At 44.9% G+C, this 22,580-nt stretch overlaps 1 protein-coding gene across 1 annotated transcript in view; it reads right to left on the bottom strand.

Moving 5' to 3' along the window:
* ABCA1 (ATP binding cassette subfamily A member 1) overlaps positions 1–21,620 on the bottom strand; it is a 104,316-nt gene extending 82,696 nt beyond the window's left edge. Inside the window, exons 1-4 of the mRNA XM_056847973.1 lie at positions 21,506–21,620; positions 11,244–11,337; positions 7,888–8,029; positions 6,795–6,913 (exon numbers count right to left, since the gene is read on the bottom strand). Coding sequence (XP_056703951.1) covers positions 6,795–6,913; positions 7,888–8,029; positions 11,244–11,337; positions 21,506–21,571 — 421 coding nt within the window. The 5' untranslated portion in view covers positions 21,572–21,620. The remainder of the gene's footprint in view (positions 1–6,794; positions 6,914–7,887; positions 8,030–11,243; positions 11,338–21,505) is intronic.
* Between the last annotated feature and the right edge of the window lie 960 nt (positions 21,621–22,580).

A 22,580-nucleotide genomic window follows, 5' to 3' on the forward strand; every position in this document is an offset into this window, starting at 1 on the left:
ACCACTAATCAATATTAAATTATAGTGGCAGTGGCTTCAGCAGTCCCACACTTCATTAAGCTTCGTAATTGCACTGTTTATCTCAGTTAAGAACTTGATTGCTGTGTTATATATAGATCAGGCGCTTTATGGCTTCATTGCTGTAGAGGAGCCGTCATTTAGTCTCAGAGCCAGACATACTGCTCCAGGAAGGAATCTGTACTAATTTTGTAAGTCCTGTTCAGTCATATCACATAGTGGAAGAGCACACTACCCACAATCCTTCCCAATATGCATGGTCTCCATCTTGTGTGAACATAGCAGTGCATGTATTCTCCAGCCTCAATATGCACCAACACATACCCTTTATAAAATATAGGTTTCCAACTGTACGTACCAAAGCTGGAAAATACAAGTGTTGCCCTATTTACACAAAATGGCAAACACACGTATTGAGAGAATCATGTTTAACAAAATCTCTAATTCCCTGCAGTTGGATCATCAAAATTGTAAGGACTGAACAGAGCCCTGGAACATTTCACAGATGAGAACAGGGACCCTCGTAACACCGCTATTCTCACAACAAGAAAGTGCCCCTCCACATACTATTGTACATCCTAGAAGGTTCTTTTTCATTTTCTGTACATTGCTTCCCTGTAACCTGCAAACACCCTTCCTGCCTTGGCTTTTGTAAGAAGGTGTCAGTATGCAGATCCCATTTCCTTTTCTGGAAAAAAAAATCTAAAAACATTTCAATCTCACAATGGATCAGGTTACCCTGACACAACAGTTACAAGCACAATCAACAATATTTATGATCTGGCTCGGCAGTTGGTGAGGAAGAATGAAAACAAGCTATGCACTAGCCTTTAGGCGACCAAAAAAGAATTGATTTAGCCACAACAGCCTGGATCTGGTTATGAGAATGAAAAGCAAAACAGGGTGTTTGCTCTCTTTATGTAAAAGTATCCCAGGGAGGGGGAGTTAATTATCCTATCATAATTTTAACAGTTCACAAAAAACCTCCAAAGCCGCATGGATAAAAATGGCCTGAAAAACCATTAAATTATCAGAGGAAAGAGAAAGCCGAAATGTCACTTTAGCCTAAAGACTGAACAGGCTGTTCGTTGTTTGTGTATATCAACAAGTTATGTACTCGGTTTCTGATTCTTGGAAGTGGAAGTATCAGACACAGAGCTCTGTCACCCAAACCCAGCATTTTCTCAGCATAATAAAGCTGAACAGCTTCAGATAAAGGTCCAGCAAGTGCTACAAGAGCACTTTCTAGCTCTTTTCACATTTTTTAAAAAAACATCTATGACTCTGCAAGTTCTACCAGCAAAGATCAGAGCTTGGTCAACCAGCTCAGATGCCGCTTAGATCCTTTGCATGGAAGAGGCAGATGAGGGCAGAGCAGAAGAAGGGTTTTCTGTTTGTGGGGTGTACTATTCATCCTATTTTCACGGCTGTGTGTTGTTTCCAAAACCTGTGTGCCTAGAGGCAATAGTGGGATGATAGAAATTTATGTATCTGCTTAATTTATACACCCCTTTCTCCCAACTGGGGACCCAAAGCAGCTCACATTGTTCTTATCTCCTTCCATTTAACCCTCACAACAACCCTTTGATACGGTTGCCAACCTCCAGGTAGTAGCTGGGGATCTCCTGCTATTACAACTCATCTCCAGCCGATAGAGATCAGTTCACCTAGAGAAAATGGCTGCTTTGGCAATTGGACTCCATGGCATTGAAGTCCCTCCCTTCCCCAAACCCCGCCCTACTCAGGCTCCCCCAAAAAAATCTCCCGCCAAAGAGGGACCTGGCAACCCTACCCTTTGAGTAGGTTAGGCCAAGAGTGTGTGGTCACTGTTTGGCCCAAGGTCACCCAGTGAGTTTCCATGGCAGACTGAGGATTTGAACCTGGGTCTCTCGGATCTTTGTCCAACACTCTAACAACTATACTACACTGACTCTCAGCGCGTGTGTACGTCATGGGAACTGATGTTCCTTCAAATTTTCTTAGAGATTATTGTGAACAAAAAAATTACCAAAATCCTTACTGGGACACAGATGGGTGCCTGCTGCCTGCTTGTCAGAGTAGCTAGAGGCTTTTGGTTTTTTTAAAGCCCTACTATTAAAATCTTGACTAAGCCATATATTTCCTACACGGGCAGTTAATGGCATCATACTGCAGTCTCCCTAGATTAATGCCTGGCTTTGTGCCAAGGGCTGACTCAGTGCCCAGACAACCAAGCGCTTGGCTTCTAGACCTTTCTAGATGACTGGCAGAACACCGGGGCAAGCACAGTCATCACATTACCAAACCAACAACAAATAAAAAGCCCCAAAGTCAGGATGTAAAAGCAAAGTGAATATGGCGGATGGAGCAACAGGGACACAAATTTCAAAACTGTGAGCAGCAAAGTATTGTTATTGCTTGGAACTGCCCCAATTTGCTGGCAAATAAATGGATGGGATTTTTTTCCCCCAGCCACTTGGTAAGCTGGTTTGTTGCTTTACCCTGCTGGTTTCTTATTTCTTTAAACTAATTGTGCGTTTTAACTTCTATCTTTGCTCTTAAGACATTTTTCCTTTTTACTGTTTTAATGTTTTTGTGTGAGACTATTTTATTTGTAACCTACCAGATAGGCAGCGCATAGATTTTAGGAATAAATACGTTCCTCTCAGAATTCCTCAGATATTTCACCCAAGCAGGAACCTCAAAATTTACCCCAAAACTTCACTTCAGGAAAAAAAGAACTGATAGCAAATGTAGTCTATGTAGGGCCAAACGACACATTATGTTTTATATGATATCACCACAAGGACTTGCAGCCGTATTGGTGTGGTATAGTAGCTAGTGTCAGACGAGGATCTGGCAGACCCAAATTCAAATCCTTACAGTGTCACAGAAGCTTACTGGGTGACCTTGGGCCAGCCACGCTCTTTTAGTCTAACTCCGTGTTGGCGAACCCACGGCACGCGTGCCAGACTTGGCACACAGAGCCCTCTCTGTGGGCACGCGTGGAGGCGGCGAGGGCTTTGAAGGGCTCCGCACTGCCTGCAGCGCAGAGCCCTTCAAAGCCCCCCCTTCCCTGGACTCCCCACCACCCAGCTGGGAGGAAACCTCAGTATTCAGGTTAAATTGCCGTGTTGGCACTTTGCGATAAATAAGTGGGTTTTGGGTTGCAGTTTGGGCACTCGGTCTCTAAAAGGTTCGCCATCACTGGTCTAACTACTTCACAGGGTTGTTGTGATGGTAAAAGGGAGAATGGGAAAATGTTGTATGCCACTTTGGGGCTCCACTGGGGAGAAAAGTGGGGAATAAAATAAATACTGCAGCTGCTAGTCTCCAGCAGCAACTCCTGTGTAAAAGCGCATCATGGTCCCGATTCAGATCGGGACTGCAGCATGGGAGAAGGTGCAGCTCCTGCCTCCCCACCACACACCAATTTTGGCAGCCAAAATAGCCAAGGGGGCCCAGCAGGAGACATTATTTGCCCCATCTGGGAGCCACACTGCACTGAATGCTTGCCCATGCAGCCTCCTCATGTGGCAAACAGCGCTGCCCAGAGTGCCCAGGCCATTTCAGCTCCCAAAAATGGCTAGGGGGAAGGAAAGAACCCTTCCTCTCCTTGTGCCACGGTCCTAATCTGAATCAGGCCCCTGCTGCACTTTTACGCAGGTGTCGTCACTTGGGACTCACAGCTAGGGATGCCAGCCTTCAGGTGGGACCGGGGGATCCCCTAAAACTACAGCTAATCTCCAGGCTACAGAGATCAGTTCCCATGGAAAAAAATTGATGCTTTGGAGGCCACAGTCTATAGCATTGTACCCCATTGAGGTCCTTGTCTTCCCCAGGCTCCACCCCCAAATCTCCAGGATTTCCATCTCCATCTGGCAACCCTACCACCCCATCTCCCACCAGTGGTGAAGGGGGACCTGGTAGCCCTACTCACAGCTGCAATATGGCTGCCAGTCCCCACTGGCAACTCTCGCGAAGCATAACCTATAATTTTGCCCTTAGCCTATGCCTAAAATCCAGCTCTGCCTGCCACCCATCCGCTCATAAATAAACAGTTATAACAAGAACACCGCAAATAGGTTTTCATGAAAGGGAACCTTGCCCTGCAAAAGAGGGCTTTTTCGGCACTGGCCCCAGCCTCTTGGAACAGCCTCCCTAATAACATCAGGGCCCTGCGGGACCTAAATGAGCTCCACAGGGCCAGTAAAATGGAGCTGTTCCGCCAAGCTTACGAATGAGGGCGGCCGCAAGCTTTTCCGATACCATCTTTGCTGGCCTCCCCATCCACTCCCCCCAACTTAGGTTGGAGGTTACTGCCTGGCCTGGGTTTTTTTTTCCCCCAGTGGCTCTATTTCTTGAATTTTACTGTTGCCATCTTGTTTTACTCGTTGCTGGGGAGTTGATTTTAAAATACATTTTTATACTAAACGTTGTGACCCGCTCAGAGCCCAGCTTGCCGGGAATGCGGGCAGGATATAAATGTGAGGAAACTATTAGAAAATAAATAAATACATTGTCCAGAAACCTCCTACAGGATGTGGACAATACCAAAGTGGGCCCAACCTTCTAGATCCTTTTCTTTGTCCATTAAACAATGACCATCTAATCCTGAAAGAGGCTTCTAGTGCTTTCTTTTTTTTAAAAAACAACCCTGAGCCCTGAAGGAATAGGTCATTGCAACATCAGCTTCTGACTAATTTGCCTTGAGACTGAGTGAATGTTTACCATAAAGGACAAGCGTGCTTCTGTTCACCACAGCCCTTGCCAACAATATAGAGTCTGTCGGACTCAGACCTTTTGAATTGCTGCAAACAATGTTCTTCTTTTTCAAAAAAACACACACACTCCGGTCTGCATTTTTCTTAAGCTGCCTTATTAAAGAAACATGAATGTGCCTCAGGCTTTGTTGATGTAAACAATTTGCTAGCTCTCATTTTTAAGGCATTAATTTTAGAAATGTCACTGCGGAGTTGCTAAGAGAGCAACTTCAGCCACTGCGCAGTAGCAAAGGGGCAAGCCAGAATGTCCCTGTTCACTGCTCACCTCAGACACAAATTCAATAAGGCAAACCCTTGTTCCCTCATCCTCCGCCCCCTCCTCTATATCAAGGAGGTAACACTGGTGTGCCACACAGGGATGTTAAGTATAAAACTCAAAGTAAGATTAAATATTGGGATGGATTCTATGACTGCCTTTCTCCAAAGGAGGGGAAAAAATTCCTTCAACAAAGGAAGATTTTTCTCCATCAGGAAAAAAAAACATTCTCCATCAGAGGAAGTTCTCCCTTGAAGGAAGATTTAGCACAGGGATGGGGAACCTCAGGCCCGGGGGCCGTATGCGGCCCCTGAGGACATTTTTTGTGGCCCTCGGGAGCTCCGGGGCCTTGCCGCAGAGGTGCGGGATAGGGCGGCCCTCCCTGAGGGTGTTCTTGGGGCCGCAGCTTGCAGGGGTGCTGCCACGCCCTTTGGACCTCCTCTCGCCGACTGACGGCCATTGGTCAGCGAGAGGAGGGGGAGGGACGCTTCCCCTAAGGTTGCTCCCTATAGCCGCAGCGTGCAGGAACATGGTAAGCCCCTCTTGCTGCCTGTCGGCTGTTGATCCAGTTTAGCAGAAATGAGTAATCTGACCCTCAATCTGTCTTTCTCTCACGTACATGCTTCTTAAGACTTTTGTATCAACCCACTCATACACAAAGATTTTCTGCAGGCACTTTGGTTCTGCGTTCCCTTTCGATCAGTGGTGCGGGGAATGAAGACATGAAACGGCATTTTCTATGGTGGCTCCCAGTCTTTGAAACTCCCTGTAAAGATTCACTCAGGTCCATCTCTTCTGACTTTTAAGCATAGATTAAAACTCTCCTCTTTCAGCAGGTATTTGGGCAGGGTTTGATTTTTAATTGACTGTATACAGGGGTTTTCCCCCCTGACTTCTCAGAAGAAGTAGGTTTTTATACCCTGCTTTTCTCTACCTTAAGGCATCTCAAAGCAGCTTACAAACCCTTTCCCTTCCTCTCTCCACAACAGCCCCATGGTGAGGTAGGTGGGGCAGACAGTTCTGAGAGAACTGTGAGTGGGGGGGACTTACCACCTGCAAAGGACGCCCGGTGTCAATATCACTTCTGGAAATGACATCATCATGTCGCCAGCAATTGCTGGGACTCTCTGGGATATGGGCAAAAACGATGATAGAAGCCATTTTTACCATAGAGTTTTGCCCAAACACCAGAGCCTCCCCACGGTTGTTGGTGACGTGATGGCATCACTTCTGGAAGTGACCTTGACGCGTCAACGATGGCCTCCCTTCGCAGGTAGTAAGTCCTCCTGCCGGCTGGCTGAACGGCACTGGGGTGAGGGGGCTTGAAGTGGGGGATCCCCCACCTCCGGCGGGGGGATGGCAACCCTAACTGTGGCTGGCCCAAGGTCACCCAGCAGGCTTCATGTGGAGGAGAGGGGAATCAAACCCAGTTCTCCAGATTAGAGTCCCCCACCCCACGCTAGCCTTTTAAAGATTTATTTAGAGATTTTGGTTTTCTGATTTTGTTTGTAATCTGTTGGATTTTAGATATTGTTATATTTGATTTTATTGTTCACTGCTTTAGAAAAAGCTGTGTTGAAATGTTAAAATATAAAAACCAATAAAAATTAAGCTAAATTAGCTTTGTGAACCGATTGGCAATCCCCTGATGTAAACATAACTGATTACTTTTTTTTCTGCGTTCCCTTATTTTTGAAACAGCATGAACACTCCTTGCAAGATGTACTCCAACAGCCTTCCCCGCCCCGTTTGTTTACCTGACACAGATTTCCCAGCTTTATGCAGCTTTCCCACAAGTTTCTGTGCATCTTTAATGCTGGTGTCTTTCTGGCTATACAACAGCAATCGTTTGGCATCTGAGAACAACCGGGAAACTCTAAGGAAACCAGAGAGAAAGACAAAAAAAGAGAAATGTTTTAGCCAGATGGACTGCATAACCCCACATTCTGTTTTCTGTAACAATGACAAACGATTCCTCCAATGGAAAGTTCTCCTGTGCAAGTCCCATTGAAGAGCATGGGAGGTGTGGAAGAGAACCACCTTGCTAGCTCCCACTCATTTCAGTAAGGCATGTGAATTATTCTATTATACAATAAAATCAATTTATTATACAATAAAATCATATATAACATATGTTCCATGTTAATTTAGTAGGAAGAGGCACTATCTGGAATTTCTGGCCAATAAAATTCCTCAGAATGGTCAGAGCTGCCACTAACACGGGTGGACCAACTACTGTAGCTTTTGAGTGAATCTTTATGGGAGGCTGTCCTCAGAAATGTTTCATTCTTTTACATCAGCAGTAGCAGTCATGACACACCTTTCCTCATTTCCTCTAGAAGTCTAAATAACAAAATGTGGTTTTAACTCTGATTGCCTCACACTAGAAAAAAGCTAAGATGCCTTCCACTGGGCAGTGGTATAAGAAGGTGTGGAACCTTTTGAATTTAGACAAGGTATCTTCACAACTTAAAATAGCAAATAACTTTTTATATTTTGTTGTTGCTGTTATGATAAACTACATTTAAAATAAAGAGTTATTTAAAAAACACGTAAGTGATGCTTCCTCACGTACCAGTTGGTCCGAAAGAGATCTTTAAGATGGCTTTCCTGCTGCCCTCCATGTCCCCCATACCAATGCCCTTCTCTATGGCCCCTCCTACCCTTTTAACCCCAGGCTTCCCTTGCCAGCCTCAAAACTTTCCATACAAAGGCTTCCCCACAGGTGTACAAAAGAGTAGCTAGCACTGCCGATCATATAGCACAGTCATTCAAACCCACTTCTCTTCTCCCTGTGCATCCCTTTCTCTTCTGTATGTTAGAGACCAATAAATGAACCTTGGTACTCACATAGATTTGTTGAAATTTCCAACAATGCCTGGAGACTCCCCGGGTGTCGGATAGCGGAAGCAAGGATTGTTGGCGTTACAGATAATCCCCTGGACCCAGGGCAAAGTTCCAGCTGAAGGCATGGCCTTATTTGGAAAGTGACCTGCAACACAAGGGCAGAGGTTTCGGACATTACAATAGGCCACCAGCTTTTCTCTCCTCCTGAAAGACCCCTCCCCTTGAAAAACCAGCCTCTGTCCACACTTAAGAGAAGATGACTGTTTTGCCTACAAGGAATTGTGTCTCTGTGGCATCACTTTCCTTTTAGTACAGAGAGGATTTACAGCCAATAAGGACTTGGAAAGAACTATGGGAAATGCAGTGGATCTTCTGGGATCCTACCACCCTAGTTTCCTCACACTCAGTCCTCCCTATGAAGAGAAACTTCAGCATCTACTATTGTGCAAAAACAGGAATCTTGTGACTCTCTAAGGAGTAACAAAAATTATATTCCAGCATAAACGTCAATGGACTAGAGCCTGCTTCTTCAGATAGCTCTAAAAAAGTGGAATGTAATTTACAGAAGCTTATGCTGGATAATATCTTCCTTGGTGATCTCCCTTCCAAGTACCAACCCAGTTTACTGTGCAAGATCTGACAAGATCAGGCTATTCTATACTATTCCACACTCTCCATGCAATCCTGAACAATTGTTCCATTCTAAGTGCACTGAAGTAAATGAGCTTAGAAGGGTATAATTCTGTTTAGGACTGTACTGTTTGTCCCCTGAACGCATAAACAGGGTTGTTACAAAGGACATTGTGACCTGCAAACTAGCTTTATCTCTAATGCCCCAGGACAGAGAGAGAAAACTGTATAATGTACATCTAAGAAGGGTGATTCTCATTCTTCTTCTAGTATTATGAATATGATGATTAATTAATTCAGTAAGTAAATAATAATAACATCTTCTCATTCACATAATGCTTTAGCAAGCAGCAAGCACATCACATGCATTATAGAGGGAATACTTAGAAAATCCTTACATGGATTAGTATTATTAAACCCCTGTAGGGCAGCTTCTTGATTGACAGCTTGGACTCTTAAGCTACCATACTGTAGTACCGTACTAGATTTCTTCTGCTTTTAGGAGGAAGGAAGATATTAGGTGTGATTTAAATGTGATACTGGCAGGACAGAAGGGCTCAGATATGTGACTTTGTGTACACCCAGTATTTAGTTTGAAGCATAGCCCTTAGCTGCTATGAGTACAACATTAGCATACCAGAGATCTGCAGGCTGGCCTAGCGCACTGCACCAGAATGCTAGCGCTGCACTCAGGGCATGATGCACCTCAGTAGATTTGGCATGTTTTAGTTAGGAATCTGTGTGCCAGGTCCTGATCCCTTTAATGGTATACTTTACAATTAGGCTGCACTTACCTGGACATATGAGTCCTAGATCGACATCAGGAATTTGCAATATTGCAGTCCGCAGTAAGTTATTACTTGACTTTTTTTTATTGGACTGATTTTGTTATAGAGGTTTTTTATTAGTATGATGTTATTTAGGATTGCATTGTGCAATTTGAATCATGAGGAGCATTTACACATCTGATGAAGACATAGTGAAACAGGACAGCTTTACCGGAATCCTGCCGTGTTTTACTTAATGCCTCGCCGTTTCTACCACTGCGGTGGTCTTTTGGCACTGGGACTATGAAAGCGTTGGCTTCGATTCAGCCCCTTGATATATTTTTTGTATCTTGTTGATATATATACTATTGTGTGTGGATTCTTGCTGGCTCACGCAATACAGTCTATCATATCTTTATTGTTATTTATTGGGTATATTTTGGCATGCGCTGCTGTGAATTTGATCGGCATTATGCAAAGTCATCCAGGTAAATTCTTCTATCCCACCAGGGTCATCTTTAAATCGGGCCTTATTCACTCAGTTAAAAAGAATGAAAAGCATTTGGTTATCATTCGGTTGTTTTCTGAAAGTTCTCAGAAAATGAGTAACACAAGTCAAACGGAGGAGAAATAAAAATAATCCATGAGAAACAGCAGACTCAGACTGCCCAAAAGATAGTTTTGGATTTTAAACCCCTGCAATGCTATGAAGAGCTACTCCAGTCTAGACTAGATTAACACTGCGTAGGATTGCACTCTGAGAAACTGCAATTCTCCCTACCAAAATTGGCTAAGTAATTTGTCAATGCAGGTCCCACAGTCCGCACCATTGGTATAGTCAAAAGGATTCCCTCCTCCCTTTTTCTTCAGTGGAAAAATTGGTTTAATCTAGTCCACTGTATTTGTGAATAAAAATTCGGGTGTGCTTGGAATCCAGTGACTAGTCTCCCTTTAAAATCCTTGTCAAAATCCCTTATGCAGCCCATACAGTTTACTTCACTTTACGCTAGGCCTGTTTTATAACAGAGTTTTTTCAAAATCCTAGAGCACCCAGTGACTTCACTTTTGGTTTTTATCGAAGTGATGTCTTTTTGCTCCCCAGAGTTGCCAGCTGCGGCCTGGCCACCCTGCTTTAAGAAGTACTCTTTCTCTCCGGAAGTCTGCTATACTTCCCTCTCCTGATGTGACTTTCTTTATAAATGGCTCCTCAAGGACTTGAAAGCCCAAAGGTAGACAATAAACATCTGAAGCTCCCTTCTACAAAGTCAGACCATCAGTCTATCTAGTATAGTCTTCTCTGTCAGTGGCTCTCCTGAGTCCAAGGCAATGTTCTTTCCCAGGTTAAAGAAAGACTGCTGGACTTTGTCATTCCAGGAAGAAAGATCATTTGTTCTTTTCTTGCTCAGAGGAACTAGAGTGCGGTACGACATCAAAGGCATCATTGTATATCTACCCTCCCTTCAACATTCATCACACAAATGCCGGTGAGCAGAGAACTTTAAAATTATGCTGGAACATCTCTTCCTCCCCTTATTTTTTTATTCTGTAACATCCAGCCTGAGGAAGAGTTCTAGTGCAAAAAACTCCCTCCCCCAAATACTTTAGATTCTTCTTAGCTGGAGATGCCGGAAGTTGAACTTGGGAAGGGTGAAAAGAGAGCATCTCAAATCCCTCATGTGACCTATTATGGTCCTTCATATTTTCCGCCACCAAAGCTAAGCCAGGCAAACATGTGTCCCATACTTTAGGGTTGCCAACCTCCAGGTCAGACCTGGAGATTTCCCAGTGTTACAGCTGATTTCCAGACTACAGAGATCAGTGTCCCTAGAGAAAATTGGAGTTTGAACTCTATGGCATTGTACCCTGATGAGCTCTCTCCCCTCCCGGAATCCCACCCTCCACAGGCTGCACCTCCTAAACCCCAGGTTTCTCTGCCCAGAGCTGGCAACCCTACATACTTACATTCATGTTGTTCGTAGGGTGGATAAGACAGCCGCACAGATGTCAGTATAAAGAAGATAAACAGGGGCCACGCAATTTCAATCAGCAGCTGGAACTGAAAGGAGGGAAATGAAACAAGTACTGAGTAACCAGAGAAACTGGGAGCAATGAGGTGGGGTTAAACATCATCAAATCTCTGTAAGTGCTGGATCAGATGAAAGGGCCACCTCTCCCAGTGTTCCTATTTACAAAATAGCTCAAACCACTGCTCAGCGCTTGATCAAAGTTTGTTAGCATATATGTGTGTGTGGTGTGTGTGTGTGTATATATATATATATATATAGTAGTATCTTTATATAATATAGATATCTATAATATATAGATAACACCTCTATATAGTATATAGATCTATATACTATATAGAGGTTATCTATATATTATAGATATCTATAACTCTGTATCCATATATATAATATTATACTATAGATCAATATAGAATATCTATATATAATATCTATAGATGGTATTATCTACCTATTCTGGGGTTTGCAACCTTTTTTTTGCCTGTGGGCAGCTTTGGGATTCTGATACAGGGTGGTGGATGCAACCACAAAATAAGAACATAAGAAAAGCCATACTGGATCAGACCAAGGTCCATCAAGTCCAGCAGTCTGTTCACACAGTGGCCAACCAGGTGCCTCTAGGAAGCCCCCAAACAAGACAACTGCAGGAGCACCAACCTGCCTGTGTTCCAAATCGCCTAATATAATAGGCATGCTCATCTGATCCTGGAGAGAATAGGAATGCATCATGACTAGTATCACAGGAGGAGGAAACAACCACAAATGGCCACCATAAGAGGCGGTGCCTCAGAGAGGGAGAGAGAGAACAAGTGCAGAAGACAAGAGAACTAATTTAAAAATATATACTTTGAAAGAGGAGTGAAAGAGAATTAAACCAACACTGTTTTTTTACAAACATCCAGAGCTTGAGAACTATATTAAATCAGCTCCTTTTTCCCAAAACAACTTCATATGCTCATCAGTTCTTCCCAACTGTTTTCATATAATCACTCACACACATGGTTTGAATTTCAGAGCAAGCGATGCTGTTCAACGCCTAAGTACAACATCAACACGAGGATCTAAACTTAGATTACTGACATTTAACATCGGGCCAAGAAATAAGGGCTGGGGATGTTACTGTAACTTAACTCAATACGAACTGTAAATATGTCCCACCTTCCCCCCCCCCCGAATACTATACTGTGACTTGGCATGATCTGAAGTCACATCATGTCACAATCCAAAGTACGTCCTGGGTCTGGTCAGTGCTTAGATGGGAAACCCTCTGGAATCCTATCTACGCCCCCAAGTTTGCAGAAAAACCTGAAAACTTTTTTTAAAGCAAAAAGTGATATTGGTGCATGCTCAAATATAATGGGGGGAAAACAAACCATTGGGTGACCTTTTGAGTTGCTGCCGCTACAAGCAACCCAAAATGGTGCTTGACAATTCTTTGCCCCCCGCCCCCACGATAGGGCTGCCAGGTCCCCCCTCTCCTCCGGTGGGAGGCTATTGTGCTGATATCGGGAATGCGCGGGTGTTTAGAACCGGAAGTGCCGCCTCGCAAGGGGCCTTATACCTCTTTGTTTGAGTTTTAAACCGGAGGTGACGGCGCGGTATGTACACGTGCATGCACATTTGCCCACCGACCCTCAGGTTGTCGGCGGGCAGAGGAGTAAATTGCTGGGGGTTTGCCTTCCACCAGCAGGCACCTGGCAACCCTACCCCATGAGCAGATAAGGGGAGCCAGATCAGGAAACAGGGAAGAGCAGAGAACAGGAGGGGAAGTCACAGCAGTGGGCAGGAGCAATGAAGGGAAGAGCGGGGAGAGAAAAATGTATATACAGCTTGTGGCTACGAGGGGATGGAAAAGGAGAGCTGGACAGGGAGAGAGAGTGAGTTGGGAGAAAGGCTGTGAACAAGAAGACCAGGTGGGACAAATGATGGGTGAACCAACATGCCTGGGGGAGAGGAAAAACACATGAAGCGTCTCCATACTGAGTCCGACCGTTGGTCTACAAAGTCCGTACTGTCTACTCTGACTGGCAGCAGCCTTCCTTTCTTCTTTTCTTTCGTTGTTTCCCCCTGCTCTTAGACCGAGGTCTTTAACGATAAAACCAGAAAACTTCAATAAGGCCCATCTCTAAAAACACCTCCCTTTGTCTCTTCTCTGCAGCCTCCAAAAACGAGCAACAAAATAAGTACACCGAGGGTCAGAGTCCTCTAAGAGGAACTGGACCTTTTGCTCCAAAGTTGCTTGAGAAAATGCAGGCAGCAGCCTGTCAAGGTCGCAGCCTTTCACGACTCCTATTTTTAACTGGAGATGCTGGGGACTGAACCGGGGACCTTCGGCTCTACCACTGAGCCAAGACTGCTTTCTCCTTCGCACTCATGTACAAAGTCTCGTATTCCCCTGCATGCTTCCTCCACACTTGGCAATTGCCACTTTGTTCCCTACATTGCCTAACAACGGCAACACACAACCCTGTATACTGATTTGCCTGATCCTTGGGCAAAAGCGACCCATCTGTGAGTCAAAGGGTTCCCCAGCTTAAAAACAGTAACTGTATACACATAGTTCTTATCATAACCTACTGTTAGGGTTGCCAGGTCCCTCTTAGCCACTGGTGGGAGGTTTTGGGGCGGAGCCTGAGGAGGGTGGGGTTTGGGGAAGGAATTCTATGCCATAGAGTCCAATTGCCAAAGCTGCCTTTTCTCCAGGGGAACTGCTCTCTATTGGCTGAAGATCAGTTGTAATAGCAGGAGATCTCCAGCTAGTACCTGGAGGTTGGTAACGCTGCCTACTGTTCCTTAAAATGTGCCGGGGTGTGTGTGTGTCTAACATGGATTTAGTCTCTGGCTGTGGGATATGACCTCAAAAGCAACTTGTTCCTTAATTCTAAGCATGTGGATCACAAGAAAAATGTCAGACACGGGTGTGTGTTTGGGAGATAGATAGGTTTACATTTTTGTGAAGATGGAAAAATACATTTTTGTGAAGATAGAAAAATGGGGAATAAAACAAGGAGTGAGCCCCCTGACCCTCCACCTTGTGTCCAGCTCTGCCAACGAAACGCCATTTTATGTCTGGGCCTGAATTGCAGGGTTCTGCTAACCAACAAAGCAGATTTCACAATCCTGCCCGTCCTTGCATTACAGCACAAAATGTAGCCCTTTGGGGCCTCAATGTGGATTGGATTTGCGTCTGATGAGCTGCTAGGAAAGGGCAGCAGTTCCCCCCTTGAGAGGCAGACTGGAATCCAGGCTTAATTTCTTTACCACAGCCAGGTCTAGGCGGCTTCTTTCACTCCAGATACGCCACAAATTTGCTCAGGATCTGGCTAGCAGCACTCTTTTTAAACAAAATAAGAATTCTGGGAAATACCCTTGCTGCTATTCCTTCCAGAAATAGGTCTGACTACTGATCTGCTACTGTTCTTCTACCAGGGGGGACCCTACGAGCTAGAGGCACACCTTTGATCCTGGCAGGGCGAATCCACATGTTACGAAGTCCTTGGGGCTGCTACAAGCACTTCTGACCACACATGTGTTCGGATTACCATGCTTCCTAGGCATGCATCGGATCGATTTAGATCAGAACTGGACACATTTTACCAACCTAAAAAAGCCCTGGGGTTAGGGTTGCCAATCTCCAGGTACTAGCTGGAGAGCTGGGATTACAACTGATCTCCAATCAACAGAGATCAGTTCACTTGGAGAAAATGGCCACTTTGGAAGGTGGACTCTATGGCATCATACCCCACTGAAGTCCCCCTTCTCCAAACACTGGCCTCCTCAGACTCTGCCCCAAAAATCTCCAGGTATTTCCCAACCCAGAGCTGGCAACCCTACCTGGGATAGGGTTGCCAATTCTGCATCGAGAAATTCCTGAAGATTTAGGGGGAGGAAAATGCCTGGGGAGCGCAGGTACCTCTGCAGGATATAATACCATCGAGTCCACCCTCCAAAGCAGCCATTTTCTTCAGGGGAACTGATTTCTGTTGTCTGGAGATCATCAGGCCTAACCTGGAGGCTGGCAATCCTACCTGGGAGTTGCCCTTTTGGGAAACTTACATGTACTGATGGGCTACACCTGCATTTCCCCAATAGGCCAAACAGTGACTTCCTAGGTCCATGACAGGTCAGGAAAACAGTACGGGGGAAGACCGTTCACGTGTGCCATTCTCCTGATCTGAATCAAGCTTGCCCACCCCTGGGAAGCATGGAACTCCTAGTGTGCATGTTGATAGAATAATAGAATCAGAGTTGGAAGGGGCCATACAGGTCATCTAGTCCAACCCCCTGCTTACTGAAGGATCAACTTAGAGCATCCCTGACAAGTGCTTGTCCAGCCTCTGCTTCAAGACTGCCAGTGAGGGGAAGCTCTCCACCTCCCTAGGTAGCTGATTCCACTGTTGAACAACTCTTAACGTTAAAAAAAAAACCTAATATCCAGCCGGTACCTTTCCGCCCACAATTTAAACCCATTACTGCGAGTCCTATCCTCTGCTGCCAACAGGAACAGCTCCCTGCCTACCTCTAAGTGACAGCCCTTCAAATACTTAAAGAGCAATCATGTGTCCCCACCCCACCCCGGTCAACCTCCTCTTCTCCAGACTAAATATTCCCAACTCTCTCAGCCTTTCCTCGTAGGGCTTGGTCTCCAGGCCCCTGATCATCCTCGTCTCTCTCCTCTGCATCCACTCTATTCTGTCCACATCCTTTTTGATCTGAGATCCTCATGGTGGACACAAGAACACTGTAACATGCAAATCAGCCCTCAGTTCAAATGTCACTTCAACCACAAGCACATTAAGGAGCTTTAGGCAAAAAAATTTTTTTCCATCTTCAATTCTCTATTGCCAGCCACCAGCTCTCCAAATATGAATTATGACGATGGTGATAATGGTCTACCTTGCAGGGGGATTATAAGAACGCTTGAATTACTGCATGTAAAGACCAGAAGTGTGCTCTCTAAACATTCAAAGTGATATTACTCCACAGCCTTTGCTGATAGCCTTCACTGTTTCAACCAGGTGCTGATCAACCAAATAAATGGCTTAATAAAAACGCTTGCTTTGATTTGACAGGGGTATTTTTTCCCCTGTGCAAGCTTCTTTTCCCATAAAAGCTTCTCCAGTAAACAGCTTGGAGTGCATTTCCCATCTCTGCCAGTTTTTTAAAAATGCAGCTGCTGAAATTAGCATTGCGAAAACTGGGTTCAAAGCTCAGCTTGACGTGTGCGGCTCAAAATTTACACTGGTGCTGCTGGAAGACATCCAGGACAAAGTATACCCTGGCTGAACCCTGTGCGGGGGGAGGGGGGAGCAACGGGGAGGGGGAGGTCAGACCTGAGCAAATATGCACGCACTCATTCCCTTATTCAGCAGCTCTTGCTATTCCTTTATCTCTTTGAAAAGAGCCAGTTATCTAAGAATCTGGTGCAAGCCATGCAACAGTCTGCGCTGGTGGGCGGAACAACAGTATCAGTCCATCAGCAAACTGACGGCATATTTGCAGAGGGCACACACAGGTCCCACTTCCTCTAACCACCAGAAAATCCACCAAAAATAGCAACCACACACATCAAATGTTGTTGTCTTAAAGCACCTTGCCTATGCAAGGATTGCACTGTATTTACATTTGGCCTACTCAAGGATGGCTCCCACACGGTATATCTGTTGCTATTACCTCTGAGGAATTTTCTGGCGGTCGGACACCAGTGGAAGAAAATAGTGACGGAGGGCCACAAGTAGCACAGTTGGGTCATGAGGTTTTATCAGTGTAAAATTTCTGCCCACTCCTGATCATAAAACAGTACGTTTCTTGCTCCTGAAGAGAAACAACTTTAATACAGGGTGTGAAGTTTCCCAGGCCCTCACCTGGATAGTTCCAGGCTAGCCTGATCTCATCAGATCTCAGAGGCTAAGCAGGGTTGGCCCTGGTAAGTATTTGGATGGGTGACCTCCAAGGAACACCAGGGTTGTGACACAGAGGCAGGCAATGGCAAACTACCGGTACCTCTCAATGTCTGTTGCCTTGAAAGCCCTACAGGGTTGCCATACGTCAGCTGGGACTTGGCAGCACACAATGTGTAAATAGCAGTTCTATAAGCAAAGGGTAGTGCTCAAGAATAGGAATTAGTAAAATTATGAGGATAATTCACAATGGGTAGCCGTGTTAGTCTGTTTGCAGTAGTCAAAATTGACTAAAATTATGAGGTAAACGTGATGGAGATTCTACCTCTAGTAATTTCAGTGGGGTGGGATCTTTCAATGTTCTCCACAACTTGGTTTCACAGTGGTGGGAAAAGGAAAAAGGGGAGGGCTTTATCCACACACCATGGAAACTGGGCTTATCAATGAGACTGGTAGTCAAGATTATTTGTGACTAACCTGGATAAACTCATGTTAGCCCAATCTCATCAGATCTCAGAAGCTAAGCAAGGTCAGCCCTAGTTAGTACTTGGATGGAAGACCACCAAGGAAATCCAGGATTGCTATGCAGAGGCAGGCAATGACAAACGCCTTCTGGTCGCCTCTTAAGGGGTCACCATAAATCGGTTGTGACTTGACAGCCAAAAAAAAATTAACATAAGGGTGAAAATAGACAACTGTTTTCCAGATAGAAAGGTGCACCATCTGGGAAGCCTGTTATCTAGACCACCCTCCCTGACCAGGGCGGCTTACAACCATTAAAACAATGTCATACAATCACTAAAATTAACAATTTCTATATGTTGGTTCTTGTAGGTTATCCGGGCTGTGTAACCGTGGTCTTGGTATTTTCTTTCCTGACGTTTCGCCAGCAGCTGTGGCAGGCATCTTCAGAGGCGTAACACTGAAGATGCCTGCCACAGCTGCTGGCGAAACGTCAGGAAAGAAAATACCAAACCACGGTTACACAGCCCGGATAACCTACAAGAACCAATGAACTCTGACCGTGAAAGCCTTCGACAATTTCTATATGCTCAATAAAAACAAGAGCCTTCAGGCCATAGCAGCAGCAAATTTCAGATTTAAATAACAACAATACCAATAAAGGAGGGGGAAACAAAAGAAACAGAGAAGAGAGGAGGAGGGAGAGAGAGCAGTAGGCCAGATGGAAACAGCCGCTGCCCTCAACCATATGCCTGGCAGATTAGCTCAGTTTTACAGGCCCTGCAAAACTCCTTCGATTGCCGCAGGGTCTGAGACCCACTGGGCATGGTGTTCCACCAGGCTGGGGCCAGAGCCAAAAAGGCCTTGGCCCTGGTGGAGGACAGACGGATGCTTTTGGGGCCAGGGATCACAGCAGATTTTCGCCAGCCGAGCGTACGCTCTTTGGGGGAATTGTGGTAACTGGCAGCTTGTATTTATCCACCCAGAGTTAAACAGCATCCTGTTCTCTATGAACCTGTGCACAGCAGTGGACAGGAAAATCCAGATTTTCACTAGAAACAGTTCACACATTTAATTGAAAGTCATGGAGCACTGTTTCAGGCAGAATGCCACTCTTCAACATGGCGAAGGGATGCGAACACATGACTTTTTTTTTGGTGGGTGAGGAGTCTTGCATCAGGTGAAGTGCCTATAAACTCATGGGAAAACATATATTCTTTCACATGTATGTACCCTCATAGCTTTATGAGGTGCTATGCTCAAGTATAAGGGCATCGCATCAGGCACACATATATTCTGCACACATATGTAAAGGCAATGCCCCATGTATAAGGGGCAAGAGAACTAATCTTTGGTTCATATTCACTAGTGTGTGAATATAAGTTAGCATAAGCTGGCAGCCATTGCTATCAGCTGTCAGTGATCTCATCCTGCAGGCCTGGTACAACCAGGCTCCTTAACAAGGCCTAAGACCAAGTGATTTAAGACACCGGAAGTGTCAGAAAGGAATGTTAAGTTTCGGTTCTTCGTGTAGCCACCTAAATCCCCGCCTCAAACCACACTGATAGGCCTATGCTAATCCAAAGGTGTCCATCATCGGGTCTTTGTGCATCTATGCACTATATTACGTATATTGTAACACCCCTGACCAGAGGTTATAAATGTTGTTGCAATCCTTTGTTCTGGTGTGTGAGCTGTCCTGCGCATTTGGGAAGCTCCCACCCGGTATGTATTATTAAGCTTAATAAACAAACTGCTTTGAATTATCAACCTCTTCCTGTGTTATGGTTATTGGGACTTAATACTATAATGCAGGCGCATCACAGGGAATGGAGTCTGAAAAAGCTCCTTCTCAGAGGTTTTTGAAGGAAACTTTTGAACGGCACAGTCATAGACCAGCACAGCACAATTTACCATTAAAACCCTTAATGTTACGCTCTACTCACAGGTTAATACAAATAGTAAAAAAGTTGTTTGGACTCTTTGCAAACTGTATAAACTACCCATTAAAATTATTGACCCACCGGTGTTCTCAGCAGCGTCTGGCAGATTCTACAGGCCGCTGCACAAAGCTTAGCAGTTCCTACTGTAACCTGTGGATTTTCATCTATAAGCAACATTTTAATTTGCTCCTGACCTGAATGGCTGGAATGCCAACTAAGCCAGGGGGAGATAATCTTAGAACGAACCTCTTGATATAATGGACAGCGTAGTAGGACATGCTCTATTGTTTCAATTTCCTTTAAAGCACAGGGACATATCCTATCCTCCAGGGGAACCTTTCTGTATCGCCTATTCACAGCGGCCAAGGGGAGAAGTTGGCATGATTTCAATAGCCTAATATCCAACAAAGTGAGGCTCTCCAGTATGTCTAAAACTACAGTGCATCTTGTGGCATCTTAATCACTAACAAATTTATAGTGGCATAAACTTCCACGAGCTAGAACCCTCTCTATCAGATGTATGAAGTGACAACCTGAATAGGAAGTTTAAGTGCACATGGGCATAGGAAAGGGGGGAGGAAACCAGCAGGGCCAATAGGACATGCAACGCAAGGAGATGTACTATGTATTTGGGACACTCCTATGCAGAATCCAAAGGTATAAGAGATAAAAACAGCGTGGCCTGTCATCAACAGCAGCCACCAGTAAAAATTCTATTCTTCCTGCTGTGCTAGTGTAACAAAAGTTCATTGATTTAACCTCTTTGTTAAAGGATGTTTTTCTCCACCCTCGTGCCATCCAATAATCCAAAAAAAGGAGTAAGAGCTAGGCCAAGAGCCACATCAATGTATTTACCAGCATACTGGAAGAGAGATTTCTTTCCCTCTCCAGTTTTGCTTTACTTTCCTCAAGATAAGTGGTGCTTTGCCAAAGTCAATATAAGTACATACATATAAGTGGCGATTGACTTATGGTGACCGCGGCAAGGGGCTTTCGAGGTAAGTGAGAGGCAGAGGTGGCTTCCTCTGCAGAGTCTTCCTTGGTGGGTCTCCTATCCTTGAACCAACTCTGCTTAGCTTCCAAGATCTGACAAGATCAGCCTATCTAAGATCTTCCTTAGTTTTAGACAAATCGTTGGGAGTGTATACTTCACATAAATTAATACAAACTCAGGTTGCTGTGTATATCATCAGTTCTTCATCTAAAAACAGCCATTTTCAGATATTACGGTCACGTGCACTGGGAGCCTATCAACTGCACATAACGAGAGCATGAATTGCCTGTAACCCCTACCCCAATATATGTGGTTGCCATAGGGTTGCCAGGTCGCTCTTTGCCACCAGCGGGAGGTTTTTGGGGCGGAGTCTGAAGGCAGGGTTTGGGGAGGGGAGGGACTTCAGTGCCATAGAGTCCAATTGCCAAAGTGGCCATTTTCTCCAGGTGAACTGATCTCTATCGGCTGGAGATAAATTGTAATAGCAGGAGATCTCCAGCTACTACCAGGAGGTTGGCAACCCTAAATTGCCATGTTGTATGAACAACACACTTATTTACCATGTACATACTGTCCCATTTACACAACATGGAAACCATGTGTATCAGGAGGATTCACAGGTAGGTGATCCTCCTAGTCAACATGCTTGATGTTTTCCCAGTAGGAGTGACTGGAACATCTGAAAAGGACTAGTCTTAGAAGTAAAACTCTTTGGAACAGACTTCAAGCCCTAACCAAATTGTAACTCTAATCCTGAAGTCCACCCAGCTTGATGGAATTTGCACATGTAAGCAACGATTGGGCCTTTATTGCATCCAAAATGGTTGCCTGAGAAGGCCCTCAGAGAAATATTACACTTGCCCAGTTCAGGCCAACAACAACAATAATGGTATGATGTTACCGTCTGTCTTCTCCGACAGGTGAAATTCTTCCATAGCAGCAACCCCAGCTGTGTCCAGAATGCCATCTTCCCTCTGTACACACCAGCAGCACCACGGATGGCAGCAGCACACAGCAGAGACACTGTGGCTGGTCATCAACTAGAAATAACAAAGGAAGGAGATAAGAAGCCTCTGTCAATTCTTCAAGAAAGGTAAATAATTCCAAGGGCCACATTCAGCTTTGCTGTTTATGTCACTTCAATCCTAACAAGCCCAAGGTTTATGACCCAGTACCTCCATCTTCTGCAGCTACTACAGGTGAAGAGGGAAAGGGATAATAATGATAGATTTTTCACCCGCAGCATGCATCCTGAGCCATGTTGTGCATCCAGTAGTTTATATTTGTCAATATCCTGTCCTTCAGAAATACATTAGAGCAAGACTTCTTCCTCCAGAGCAAGACTCGGTAGTTGGCGAAATAATTGGGTTGGATCCCACAAGTTTGGGGGGCACAAGGATATGGCTCTTTCCTCCTTTCTTCTACCCCAGCAGCACTCTGAAACATTTGAAAAAGCCAATGTTTGGAATCATGGGGGAAACTATCACAGTCATGCAGGCTGCAGTGGGGAAGGGGAATTGTGCTAGGTTGTCCCCTACTTCCCTCAACAGAGCCAGTGGAAGCATCCCTGGTGAAAGAAGGAATTGTGGGCAATTTTTGTCCAATTCTCACTGCAGCGCCCTGTGTCCCATAGCATTTTGTCTGTGAGCTTCCCATGACCCCCAGCATCACAGCAAGCTGTAGCTGGGGCAGGGGGCAGGAAAGATCCACATCCTCGAATGCATTTGCACTCCTGTTTCATAGGATCCAACTCCATTATTTCCTTCTTCTAGGAGAGCAGTCTTACCCTGGAAGAATGAGTCTTGCTTCTTTGAGCAGCATAGTATGTCCTCCTCACTTATCTAACAGCAGCCGTTAGTATTACTGTGAAGTATGAAAAGTAGCCACAACATGTGATCTTAGAACACACTGCCTTTTGGTTTAGAATATAACCAAATGCTGGCATTTATAAATATTACTGGCTGTCTTGGTGGAAT

Source organism: Euleptes europaea, chromosome 4, assembly GCF_029931775.1.
Source record: "Euleptes europaea isolate rEulEur1 chromosome 4, rEulEur1.hap1, whole genome shotgun sequence".
Classification (NCBI taxonomy): Eukaryota; Metazoa; Chordata; class Lepidosauria; order Squamata; family Sphaerodactylidae; genus Euleptes; species Euleptes europaea.